Source organism: Dermochelys coriacea, chromosome 15 (assembly GCF_009764565.3).
Source record: "Dermochelys coriacea isolate rDerCor1 chromosome 15, rDerCor1.pri.v4, whole genome shotgun sequence".
Taxonomy (NCBI): Eukaryota; Metazoa; Chordata; order Testudines; family Dermochelyidae; genus Dermochelys; species Dermochelys coriacea.
This window is the reverse complement of record NC_050082.1, coordinates 30,606,186-30,619,449: the sequence shown is the minus strand read 5'-3', so window position 1 is coordinate 30,619,449 and position 13,264 is coordinate 30,606,186. Positions and strand designations below refer to the sequence as shown.

At 50.3% G+C, this 13,264-nt stretch overlaps 1 protein-coding gene across 2 annotated transcripts in view; it reads right to left on the bottom strand.

Moving 5' to 3' along the window:
* Nucleotides 1-12,093, bottom strand: part of SEZ6L (seizure related 6 homolog like) — a 163,902-nt gene extending 151,809 nt beyond the window's left edge. For both annotated transcript variants that reach the window (XM_038373708.2, XM_038373709.2), the window contains exon 1: nucleotides 11,913-12,093. In XM_038373708.2, the coding sequence (XP_038229636.1) occupies nucleotides 11,913-12,009 (97 nt within the window). In that variant the 5' untranslated portion in view covers nucleotides 12,010-12,093. The remainder of the gene's footprint in view (nucleotides 1-11,912) is intronic.
* Nucleotides 12,094-13,264: the final 1,171 nt, after the last annotated feature.

Here is a 13,264-nt window from a genome sequence, read left to right as displayed (position 1 = left end):
TCTTTCACCAGCAGAAGTTGGTCCAATAAAAGATATTACTTCACCCTTTTTGTCTCTCATATCCTGGGACCAACACGGCTACAGCACTACTTCATGCTTCCCAGCAGTTTATTCAAAAATTCCCCTCGATTGTCAGTTAGACATTTCACTTTTTACTATTACCCCACTGCAACCTCCAATGCAGATGAACTGAGTGACTCTGAATGGGGCTGTCACAGACCTTAAAAAATGAGGTTTTGTCTCCTCCGGATAGACATTAAACATCTTATGGCACTTTTTGTAAGGGCATTCAAGTTGTGCTCTTGTCCTGGGCTTTTATAACCCTTGCAATGCTGTGTGTGGTCCTCTTATCTAGAGGGCCATCTCAACAACTTTGTAATATGTCAGACCAAATTCTGCAGCCCAATGCTTCCAAAATTGCCACCAACTTCCTAGGAATGCAGGGTCAGACTCTAGGAGATGTAGTCTCAGTATGTAGTCTCTATGAGATGCATTGGGATTCTCCAGGGTGGAAAGAAAAGGCGTACTTGTGGCACCTTAGAGACTAACAAATTTATTATATAAGCTTTCGTGAGCTACAGCTCACTTCATCCGAGTGAACACTAGCTCACAAAAGCTTATGCTCAAATAAATTTGTTAGTCTCTAAGGTGCCACAAGTACTCCTTCTCTTTTTGCGAATACAGACTAACACGGCCGCTACTCTGAAACCTCTTTTATAACACTTTGCTTGCTTAGTGTCCTGCCATCTCTGACTGCTTAACATTGTAGGTCTTGTCAAATTTCTAAAATCCTTATGATTAAAGTGTGTGAGGGCAGGGAAGGATGGTGGGCTGGGAGAGAAGGGGATCTGAGTAACAGAATTATTTATACCTTCTCTTAATCATCCCCATGATGCAGTCCAGTAGCAAACACCCCAGAGAAATGGCTTCATATTTTTGAACCAGCCTGATGGAGTAGGCTCTGCTTACTTAACATGAGAAGTTAAAATGAATGGCTCAGCCCCCAGAAGCAAAAACCACTTGAGTAAAAGAGGGAGTGTATCCTGAACTCTCCTTACTTGTCATGGCAAGGTTGCAGGAGGCAGATTTTTAGCAAACAAGAATGTAGGTGAGAGTGGAGTGGCCCCAAGGGGCTTTACAAGACCATTTTAAACAACTTACTTGTTAACAAGCTGTGAAAGGACAGAGGCATTTTGGGGGTGTTTCCAGCATGGAAGTGGAAAAGAGCTATATTCAGGAAAGCATTTTAATGAATTGTTTTTATACAGGAATGTGCAAAGTACCTGTTATTTGGCTGCTGAGTCCAAACTCAGGATGGCAGAGACACCAGGTGAATGGAGTGCCTTGGGGCTTGCTTACTCAGTCATAGCAGGTTTCAGAGTAGCAGCCGTGTTAGTCTGTATTCGCAAAAAGAAAAGGAGTACTTGTGGCACCTTAGAGACTAACAAATTTATTAGAGCATAATCAGTCATAGCAGTGGAACAGGCTGGGTGGTTCCAGGGTAGCTACCTCACTACAATTGTCCCTAACACAGACAACCCCTTACTATAGACTGGGAGTAGATGCTTCCTTTATTATCTCCAAACAGCAGTTACTAGCCATTCCTCCTCAAAGACTCAAATGCAGATCACTTACCAAAGGATGTGCTAATGAAGATGAAAACCTTTCAGAGTAGCAGCCCTGTTAGTCTGTATTTGCAAAAAGAAAAGGAGGACTTGTGGCACCTTAGACTAACAAATTTGTTAGAGCATAAGCTTTCGTGAGCTACAGCTCACTTCGTAGCTCACAGCTGTAGCTCACGAAAGCTTATGCTCAGATGAAAACCTTGACACTCAGGAAGTGCTGGTCACTGAAAGCAAGGGTGAACTTTTTCAAAGCCGTATAAGATGGATGTAAATAGTAGAAGGTTCTTGGCACTGGATTCATAGTGGGTTTTAAATCCTCCCTGCCTCCAGCCTCTCCCGTGGCATTTATTCCTCTATTCTCCACCCCAATGCACCACCCAGCTCTCCCTCCTGTCTGCAATCTCTGCTGAATGCGCCCCTCCTGCCCCTGGTTTACAGCTCTTCCTTTCTCTCTGCCCCAGCCATTGGTTTCTGTAGCTCTGTAATTGTATTAATAGAATCATAGAATATCAGGGTTGGAAGGAACCTCAGGAGGTATCTAGTCCAACCCTCTGCTCAAAGCAGGACCAATCCCCAACTAACTCATCCCAGCCAAGGCTTTGTATTATACACAGTTGTTCCCTCTACAACATTTTCAGACACAAATATGCATTACGAACTAGTGACGCTGTGCTGAGAATTCCTGTTGCCATTATGATAGACCATTATTGAAATAGTAAAGGTTTGCTAAGATACTGCAGTGTGCTAAAGCCGATGGTGGGACTTCAGGGTTTGAAATGGTGGGAAAATTGAGTTAAAAGTTTTCCTGCTCACACGCCTAGTCTCTGCTGCCTCAGAATGACAGGCTGGATCCTGGGATGGCATGTAGCTGTTTTGCTGCACCACCACCAGTATGTGACTCTCCAGGCTGGCATACTGGATCTGGGAGGATCACCCCAGTGCTTGATGTAGAGCCAATGCAGGAGCTTCTATGCCACACACCCAGTGTAGAGGTTTGACAGGGACATCACTATGCCCCATCATTCCCCAGCTGCGGTTTCAGCCCAGTGGGATGGTTTGAGCTGTTGTAAGTTAGAGCAGCCCAGAGACTGCTCTTTCACAGCATTGTGGGACCAGTCCTGCACAAAGTGGACCAGGGGACTGCAAATGTGAGCTTTCCACAACTTCTGTCCCTGACATGTGCTGTGTGCTCCTTCGTTTTTGCAGGAATCTCAGCACCATGTCCTCTAGATAGTTGTTTTCATCGGTGCTACATCTGATAATACACAAAGATTGAGCTATTCAATTCAAAAAAGATTTGGTGGGGGAATGATGGTGACAACAAGGCTTTGCATTTCTGTGGTGGCACCAATGCTGGTGCGTATCAGCCGACAGCTTTCTTATTTCTGAATCAGAAAACTCTCAGTGCTGGAATAAACCGGACTGTGGTACTGCTCTATGAGCTCAGCAGAAAACTCAGGATCCTACCCTAGCATGGCAGCAAGACCGAACCCTCAACGGCTCCACCCCTCATTTGGGATCGTAGAGTGACTCCTCTCTGAATGACTACAGGGTTTGTCCTCCACCCTCTTTAAAGAGTCGTGTTTGGCAGTGCCACTTCAGTCCTAGTCAGCAGAAATACGACATGATCCTTCCACATACAGAACCTGCCTGAGGCCACAAAGTAGGGCTCATTGCCCCTTTCATCTACTTGGCAGCAATCTGACTGTCGCACAGAATTTGTTTTAGCCAGTTCAAGGTCAAAGGTGTGAACTTCCTCTGAAAGCAAAAGTGGAGTAAAGCCTCCACTGGAATCCTTCTCTTAATGCCCCGAGGGACCCAGTCCTGGCTCATCAGAGCCAGAACCAGGGCTCTCACATTACTATTCTCTGTCTGCAGCCATAGCTGAAGTAGCAGGGGTACATTGTCTTAACTGGAGAAGAGCAAGCTGTGGACAGACGCCTGTTTGGACATCCCTGGCTCGGAACCCAACTCTGAAGAACATGCATGGTGCTCTTACACACTCCTCCCTGCCGGCGTGCACTCTGGTGACCCTGGGAGGGCACGGTTCCCAAGATGGCCTGGTGGCTCCAGTTAGACGTGTATGTGTGCCCATGTGCATGCAGATTTGCTGAGCAAATATGGGTTTAGAATAGAGACATCAGTTGCTTCAAGTGTTTGCCCTTCTGTGTCAGGCCGCATTGTTTTCACATGCTTCTTTACACCTGTTAACACCTCTGAGGCAAAAATGAAGCATATTGGCAATCATGCATGAATGTGTCATTGCCAGAAAGGCAAGTTATGTTGCTGAAGTTGCCTGGGAAACCTGTCTCAAAATATACGCTGCACAAAGGTTTGGCCAGCAAGCTCCTGGCATGGAAGCGCTGTTGTGGGAAAGTGAACGGCTGACAAACTTAACCACAGAGATACTCAGGTCAAAGTGGCAAAGGCACATGTCACACCCCTCCACTTTACAGTGTGTAGCTGGACTGAGGGGTATGTAAGCCTGGCTAGTGCTGAATGCCTTTCCTGGTTGAGAAAAGGGGATTTGTGTTTTCTGAATGAGTACACGGGACCCCTGCGAGGGAGAGAGCCAGAAGGGAGGGTCTTTCATGAAAAATAAGAATGTAAAACTGGTGCTGTCTTCCTCAGCAGACCTGTTCCCTCCCTGTGGAGGCATTAAGATGTGCTGTTCAGCATGACAAACATGCATCTGAGTGGTTTTTTCCCTCCTGCTAATGCTGCAGGGCCAGCAAAGCTAAGAGAGAGTGAACTGGATTCTATTTTGGCTGTTGCCTCAGGAACAGAATGGTTAGCAGAATGCCAATCAGTTATGCAGCAGTGCCAACTCGGACTTCTGAAGGCAACGGAGAAGGCACAGGTGTCACTGAGCACTTAATTTGCAGACAATGGGGCTGCACAAGTGTCACACTGGACCTCATTTGGCCTGGAGGACCTTTTGGGTGATGTGTACGACAGAAAGTCTATCTTAGCTTTCAGATCCTACGCTGAGTTTGCAAGGCCAGCAGTTAGAAAACACATCTTTGCACTTGTAAACAAACCACATTTGCTTTGAAAGTTATGGCAAGGCTGCAAACCTGGCATCACCCTTTCAGGAATACTGGCATTAAAGTGCAGTCCTATTCCAGTCAATGAGATAAAACACAAGAGAAATTCAAGAGATCACCCTTGTGGCCACAGCTTGGAGAGCTCAGTTATTATTTAACCCCAATGTTATGCAATTCATGGCAGCAACTTTCCATATAGCAACATGGGCAATATGTAATATTCAAGTATCTCATCTTTGTGTCTGGCTGCATGGTTGATAAAATGGCCCTAGAGTTATATGGAATCAATTTAATGCTGTGCCCCCTGGGAACAGCCTACGTAAATTGCTAGTCCAGTGTGCTAGCTTCCTCTGTCATGCACCTGGAAAGGTTAATGCATCTCTCTCTTCAGGCTTGTCTTTGTCTTCTTTCCAATCTCATAAGTACAAATATTGTGTTCAGATACACTATGGAATTTCTGTCTCTGAAGAAATGCCACCCCTTAGGCTTTGGCTGCACACACAATGCTACTGATCAGTACTAATGTGTAAAGTTATCTTTGAGGGGGATTTTGCTCCAGTGGTGTTGCACTGTGGTTTACATCACACACCTTGTAATGTACATTCTATGCAATCCCTGCCCCACTTACAAAGCTACTTGTTTTGCAGAAGCTTAGAAGAAAAGCGGGAGGCTAGTGTCCTCATTTGCATGCCAGTATCCAGTCTGCTGATCTGACTTACTACAGAGACATGCTGGGGATTTTGGACCAGTCAGATGTGTTTGTGATACGCAGAAGCTTTCAGCTGCTATTCAAGCAGTTAAACATGGAGAACTATGTCACTCCTCAAATCAACAATTTCTGACTCTTGTAAATTTGTAAATCAAACCTGATAGACTGGAGAATTGGAAGGTGGACAACTCTGTCACTTACACAGTATTTTCCTTTTCTTTAAACATACATCTAAATCCCACAAAGATACTTTACTGGCAGTTTTCACCCCCAGACACGATCTGCACATTGTTAATAATAATATAGCTGGTATTTTGTAACAGTATTGTCCTGATATTTTTCCCTTTACTGTTCAATAATAAATCTCATTTATAAACTTGACAAATACAAACACATTGGTAAACAACTTTTGGATTGTGAATGCAACGTAATTGAAAAAAGCTACTGGAACTGAAAATCCTTATTGCCACGGCACAAGGAGGTAAAATAAATTGAGAATGGCTACAGCTTCAGATATCGTTTGAAAGCTACACAATATTTAATCACATAGATAAAATTAACTTTTCAAAATTCTCTGTTTGTAAAAAAAGAACTGCAAAAAATGACACACGCAATACACACAACCTGGGCCCTGAACTGAAATCTCTACACAAACAATTCTGCCCTTCCAGGAAAACCTGACGTAGTCACAACAAACGTGTTTTGTGCCTGCTCCTGTAGAATGATGTGCACCACACTCTCTATATAAACCGGCTCACCTGCTATTTGTTTACATATTGATTTATTGCACCCAACAGCTGCTTGACTTTTAACTATCAGTGTAACAATGCATGGATAACATATCTATCCATCTTCCTTGTTTACATCATTTACCTGTATAAGAACTTAATTCATCTTCTTCTGCAGCTAATTTTACAACATTTGTGCATATAGCTTTATTCAGGTATATACAAGGTACCTAACTGCATATTCAGTTGAGTAGCTTCCTATAACACAGCCCTTTGGAACACAAATAAGCAGGGGTAAAGAAAGAAGCAACATCATATGAAGTTTAAATGTCAGATACCATATTTGTACATTGTGAGGCAATAATTTAAAAGAAGTAGGGTGTCTGTACAGTGCCTAGCACAATGGAACCCTGGGCATGACTGGAGCTCCTTGGCACGATGTAAACACAAATAATAATAATAATGTGTTGCTCATTTCATTGTATAGCTTCTGAACATGGTCCGACTGGTTCTTTCTATGAAGGAGAAAAATAGATGTTTAATATGGCCTCTGATCTCTTTTGATAGGCAAATTCCATCCCACTGTTATCCCAGGCTGCACAGCCTGCTGACAAATGAAGCATATATGCTGATCTAATGTCTTGAGATGATACCACTGGGATTGTTGCTGATTCCAGAGGGGACACAGTGGTAACATTTTGCATATTTTGCTGAGTTCATACACAGTTTTGCCTTTTGGGTGACACACTTGATTTATTTAAAAAAAAATTCTTCTATAGTCTTATGTGTAGAGCATTCCCTATGGCATATTACACAGCTCAAACTAGTCACCAGGGTAAATATACCCACGCCAAAATACAAGATTTCTGATTAAATGCAGAGTCAGGCTAGGAGTCAGTAGCTCAACAATACCTCCATCTGTGTTTGTGTTCTAGAGTCATGAGGCTTTCAGCAGTATTTAGTGGTCTCATCACAACCTCTAGTGGACAACAGTCCACATCACCACAATGGTTCAACATGTGATGTATTTACACATCTCGTTTTCGGTGGGCCCAATCCTTTGAGGTATGCTACTCCCATTGACTAAAAGGGGCGTTGAGGGTGCTCACCAACTTGTAGGATTTCTCTGACCAAAACAGAATGACTTCTCTGTCTCAATATTAGTTCCCACTGTACCACTACAGGGAATAGAGCAGGGGTGGCCAAACCACAGCTCCTTTACAGTTAAAATGTGGCTGGCAGAGCCCCCCATCTCCATCCCCATCCCATTCTCCATCAGACGGGGGGGAGGGGGAGCTCGGGGCTTCTGCCCTGTGTCGGGGTGGTGGGGCTAGAGGCTTCTGCTAGAGATGACTGGTGCCTGCTGAGGGAGGGGGAGGCACAATGTAAGGGTTCGCCCCACCCCCCAACAGCTTGAGTCACCCACCCACACACACACACACAGCAGCCCCTCCCTGCAGCTCCCAGGTGTTAGCTCCGCCTGGAGGGGCAGCGGCAAACAGCTGGGAGCTGCAGGGAGGGATCACTGCTTCAGCTCCATGGAGAGAAGCAGCAGCAAAAGCACTGGCTCTTCCTGCAGCTCCCAGCTTGCTGGCTCCAGCAGCTGCTGTGCTGGGAGGGGGCCCAGCAGCACCATGTGACCAAGTGAGGCCAGCAAACCCTGGCTGAGGCCCCGAGCCACGGCAGGCATGCCCTGGTTCTTGAACTTCTGAAGAGTGTTGTATGTGGCTCAGATGGTCAGTAAATTTGGCCATCCCTGGAATAGACGCATGTGGGCACCACAAGGACCAACCGCAGTGGGAGCTCTGCAGGTGGAAAGACCGCAAGATAAGGCCCTGAGCGCTGACAGTCTTCTTGGACTGAACATTACTACTGCTAACAAGACCTGTCACTGTTGTCTTGTCTCATTATTGGCATACCAGACACACAGTGCTGCAATGAACTGGATTTTGATTCACATGCTCTTTGCATTCTGGCACCCAGAGGTTTCTCATGGAGGTTTTTCAAAACAGAAGACATGATTCTCCATTGCCCTGCACCTTGTACTGGTGCCTCAGGAACAGAACTGTTCCTACGAATCTGCATGGTAGAACTTCACATCCATTCTTCCTTGATGTAAATGACACCACAAGGGGCAAAGCTACTGAGACTCACATGAAGACGAGTGATTGGTTGGTGCAGCTGACTTTAAACCAGCCATTACTTTTCAAAAGTGAATTGAAAACTGAGGCAGACAGAAGAAAACACATGATCTTTGTGTGTGGCCCAGTCCTGCTGCCTCTCATAGATTAAGGCCAGAAGGGTCCGTTATAATCATCATCTAGTCTGGCCCCACGCGTGACACATGGCAAAGAGCCTCATCCTATAAAGCAATGGAAATTGCCAAACTGCCCCTGGCTCCATGGCTCTGTGTGCACAACTTTGGGATTTTACAGCAATAATTCACTGAGCCTTGTAAAGGGTCAACTAATTATCAGCTCTCACTCTGCCAACCAAAAGGAGTTCCGTACAGTGTGTTCCCTCTGTTGATTTATTACCTGTCAGTCTTGCACTGAGGGCTAAATCCTGATCCTGAGTAAATAGGCTGCACACCAGGGCTCCCTAGAGGGGCTGGGGATGGAGCAAGTTGTTTCCCAGGCAGTGGGGAGTCCAGCAGAACTCCAGTGGTCCCTGCATCCCACCCCACAGGGTGGGTTTGGCCAGTGTCTTCCCACAGTTATGGATCCACTGGCCATGTCCTCCAAACCCATCTGTACAGAGACACAGAGAACACAGAACATAGTCATGGCTGACTTTTGGCCCTTCCACAGGTCCCAAGGTATGGCTAGCCAATAAGCAGAATAGATGATAGCAGTCAGTTGCACAATACAGTGAAGGAATGGAAGCAACTTCCTCTTGACATGTTATGCCTGATGCTGAAGTTACGTTTAGTCATCTGCCCATGGAGACTTCATCAATACATCTTCTTTTATTATGCTCATCCCTGTGTGTATACACATGACATGAACACACTAATATGTGTTTCAGAGTAGCAGCCGTGTTAGTCTGTATTCTCAAAAAGAAAAGGAGTACTTGTGGCACCTTAGAGACTAACAAATTTATTAGAGCATAAGCTTTCGTGAGCTACAGCTCACTTCATCGAAGTGAGCTGTAGCTCACGAAAGCTTATGCTCTAATAAATTTGTTAGTCTCTAAGGTGCCACAAGTACTAATATGTGTGTGTGTGTGTATTAGATTTCCTTTACAAAAAGAAAAGAATAGTGTACTTCCTCTCTCATATATCCGTGGCTATATATATCCACTATCCTTTTCTCTTTATAAAGGAAATCTAACCCTTCTTGCTGTGGAAAAAAACTCAACTGTCTAAGAAGACATGGATTTGAATTTAAAATGTAAAACAAGATTCTTTAATGCAGCCTTTCTCTAGGAATATGGGCAGAAGAAATTATCAAGGGTGCAGCTACAAGCTTATTTTTCCATTATACCACTATCCTGCCATCAATAGCTGTTCATCTTTGTTAAAAATACAAGGGCAGTATTGAAGGTCAATTTTCCAAACCCATCCCTTTTACAGCTGTCACAACAGAAACATCTATTGGCTACTCCTGTTCTCTCCCTGATGAGTCTATGTCTGTACAGCATGGTTATTAATAAATCTTAAGTCGGGGGGCAAATCCTGACTGCCTTGCCCGCAAGAGATTTCCCATTACAATCTCTGGGACACTTGGTAGAGTTCAGAGAGTGGGTTTTGGCCCTAACTGTATTAATTTGCTATGACTTTGTTACATCACCCTCAAATGAATTCCAAAGAGTATTATTCACTATGGTATGACTGTGATGAGAAAAGAAGACAGAGCCATTCAGTGTGAAAATGTGAAACAGACACACACAATTAAAACGGAGCCTTTTGGTAAATTGCAACAACTGTAATTTCAGCCCGTGTCCCATGCCTGAGCCAGCAACACTGAAAGATCATCAGTCTGACATTCTCCAAGTCCTCAGTGGAATTCCAGCATCTGACATGCTGTAGCCTTGTACTGCTTTTCTTTGCCATGTGTGTACACCAGAAAAACAATCTACAAGAAGCCAGGGACTCTCCCCGGGTATTAAAGGTGTATTTTTAAGGGAGGATAACTAAGAAAGGGCAGGGCGAAGGAAGGAGCCATTCATTTAAATACTGGTTTTCATTCTTTTGTCCAGGTTAGATGTAAATGGAGAACATTTTCTTTACGCTCACAGTTTAATGCTAAGCGTTGTTAAACAGAGGGTGGGAAGTGATTTTCATTACTCTGAATCGCCAGCTATAAAATAAAGGGTCTGATTCATACAGACGTCCCCGGAGTAAACTGAGCAGGATTGGGCCCTCCCTTTGCGAGTGGGCATGTACCCAGAGGGGCATTAACAATGCAGTCTGGAGACCCACAAAAGGGGCAAGGGTCTGTGCCAGAAGCCAGGAGGCCTTTTTGCTGCTCCGGGAGCTGTTCCCGGAGCCAGTGCTGAAATGGCAAGCCTGGTACTGCCCAAGGGGGCTGGCAGCGGGCTCTGCCGGGCCGCTAGGCTGCCCCAGCACAAAGAGGTGATTTTGGAAAGGGTCCGCGTGTGTGCGCCCCGCCTTAGGCTGTGCCTGCAGCCATCATGTCAGCGCCGCAGCCCGCACCCCATCTCCGGCCGGCCGCTCTGGGGCTGGGGCTTCCCGCCACGCTTCCTGCGCTTTGGGGGTGAGTCACACGGAGAGTAAAAGGCGCCTCAGGCCAGGAGCGGAGGGGGCGCAGGTAAGCGAGGCAGGTGCATATCCGGGGGGCTGCTGAACGAGCCCTGCCTCTCCCCGCTTGCGTAAAACTACTTCATGCTCTCAAGCGAAGTTTGAGGAGCGGATGGCAACGGCTGCTTAGCCCGGGTACGCGCGGCTACAAGCGCACAGACTCAGCCCCGTGTCTCCCCGCAGACCCTGCTGGCGGGGCTGCTGGAACAATGTGTATAAAGGGGGTGCCCAGAGCCACTGAACCCGCATCTCACCCACGCCCGCTGTCCGCACCGCCACGAGCCGGCACTGGGCTCCCGGGGACACACGCGGCACGTGGACGCTGTCGCCTCCAGCCTCGGGCTTTGCAGCCCCGCTCCCCGGCGAGGCAGGCTCAGCCCCGGACACAACGGGCAGGGCGCAGCCGGCCAGAAACCCGCTGGTTCCCCCGCGCCCCGGGACCCGCACCTTCCCCCACCGCCCCGAGCGGCAGAGAACAAAGGCGCCCGGGAGGCAGGGCCGGGACCTGGACCCACCCCGGCCCCACTGGGCAGAGCCGAGGCCCTGTCCCACAGCCCCCGACAACGGCTGGGCTCAGGCTGGGGGCCCCACGCCAGGGGCCACTTCCCCGGCTGCCCCGCGAGCCTGTGCCCGAGCGCTCAGAGGGGGGCTGCGCTCGCAAAGGCAGGGCCCCTGGGGGCCCAAGTGTGTGTGGGGAGGGCAGCGCCCCCTCGCCCCCCGGCCCGGGCCCTGCGGGCAGCGCCCCCATCACCCCCCCGGCCCGGGCCCTGCGGGCAGCGCCCCCATCACCCCCGCGGCCCGGGCCCTGCGGGCAGCGCCCCCTCGCCCCCCAGCCTGGAAGCTGGTGGCTTCCCTGCCCAGCGCATCCAACTCAGCCAAAGCTCCGGGACCCGCGCCCGCCCGGGCGGAGGCAGCGCCCCGGGGCGAGACGAGCCGGGCTGGGGAGGGGTCCGCGACCGGCCGCTGGGGGCAGAGCGCGCGGGGCCCCGGCCCCCCGAGACCGCGGCGCCCCCCGGCCCCCCGCCGCCCGCCCGCTCCTACCTGGGCGCCGCGCCGCCTGGCTGCCCAGCAGCAGGACCAGCAGCGAGAGTCCCCGGAGCCCGGCGGGCGGCGCGGGCAGAGCGCGGGGCCCCGCCATGGCGCGGCGGGCAGAGTCGGTCCCCGGTGCGGCCAGCCCGGCCCTGGCGCGGCGGCGAGTCCGTCCCCGGCGGTGCAGCGAGCGGGGCTGGGCGGGCGCCAGCGAGGGCGGGGCGGGGAGCGGGCTGCGGGGGAGGGAGCCAGACACCGCCACCGCCGGCTGCGGGCCCCGGCCCCCCCAGCCCTGCCCCCCAGCGCCCCGACCCAAAGAGCCCAGCCCTGCCCCCCGCCGCCCGCCCCCCAGCTCCGGAGCCCGCCCCCCAGCCCTGCCCCGACCCCCCAGTCCAGCGCTACCAGCCCCCACCCCCTGCCCCCCTCCACATAGCTCTGCCTCCCAGCTTTCCCCACAGTGCAGCCCCCCCACACAGATTCCTGCACTCCTAGCCCTCCTCACGCAGGCTCCTGTCCCCCCACAACTCCACCCACACAGCCCTGCACTCCCAGCCCCCCAGCTCTCCTACACAGAGCTCTGCTCCCTAGCTTCTCCCCAGCCCCTCCACAGCACAACTCCCCCCACAGAGCCCTGCCCCCCCCCAGCTCAACACTGCCAGCCCCACCCCCCACTCTCCTCCACAGAGCTCTGCCCCCCCAGCTTCCCCCAGCCTTCTCCACAGAGTTCTGCCCCCCCACAGAGCCAATTCCCGGCACAGAGCCTTGCCACCAGCCCAGCACTACCAGCCCCCACCCCTTACCCCCTCCACATAGCTCTGCCCCCCAGTTTTCCCCACGGTGCAGCCCCCCCCACAGACTCCTGCACTCCCAGCCTCCCTCACACAGACTCCTGTCTCCATACAACTCCCCCCACTCAGAGCCCTGACCCACACAGCCCTGTACTCCCACCCCCAGCCCCACTCCCCCCCACAGAGCTCTGTCCTCCCAGGCCCACCACAGCCCTGCTCTCCCAGCCTCCTCATAGCCCCTCTCAAAGTCCTGTGCTCCCAGCCTACCCCCCACAGGCCCTGCGCTCCCAGCTCCCCCAGAATCCTCCTTCCACCGATCTCAGCCCCCCACTGCTCCCAGCCCCCCTCCCTGTGCTCCCAGCCCCCTCCCTGTGCTCCCAGCCCCCTCCCACAGCTCCCTGCTCCCCCACAGCTCCCTGCATCGCCATCTTATCTCCCATCCAACTCTTGCCATAGACCCTCAATAACCCCTCCTCCAGCCCCCCATCCTCTCCCACAGCCCTCACCCAGCCTCCCCACCATAGACCCCCAAATAATCACCTCCCCCAATCCCCCCATCCTATTCCCTAGCCTCTT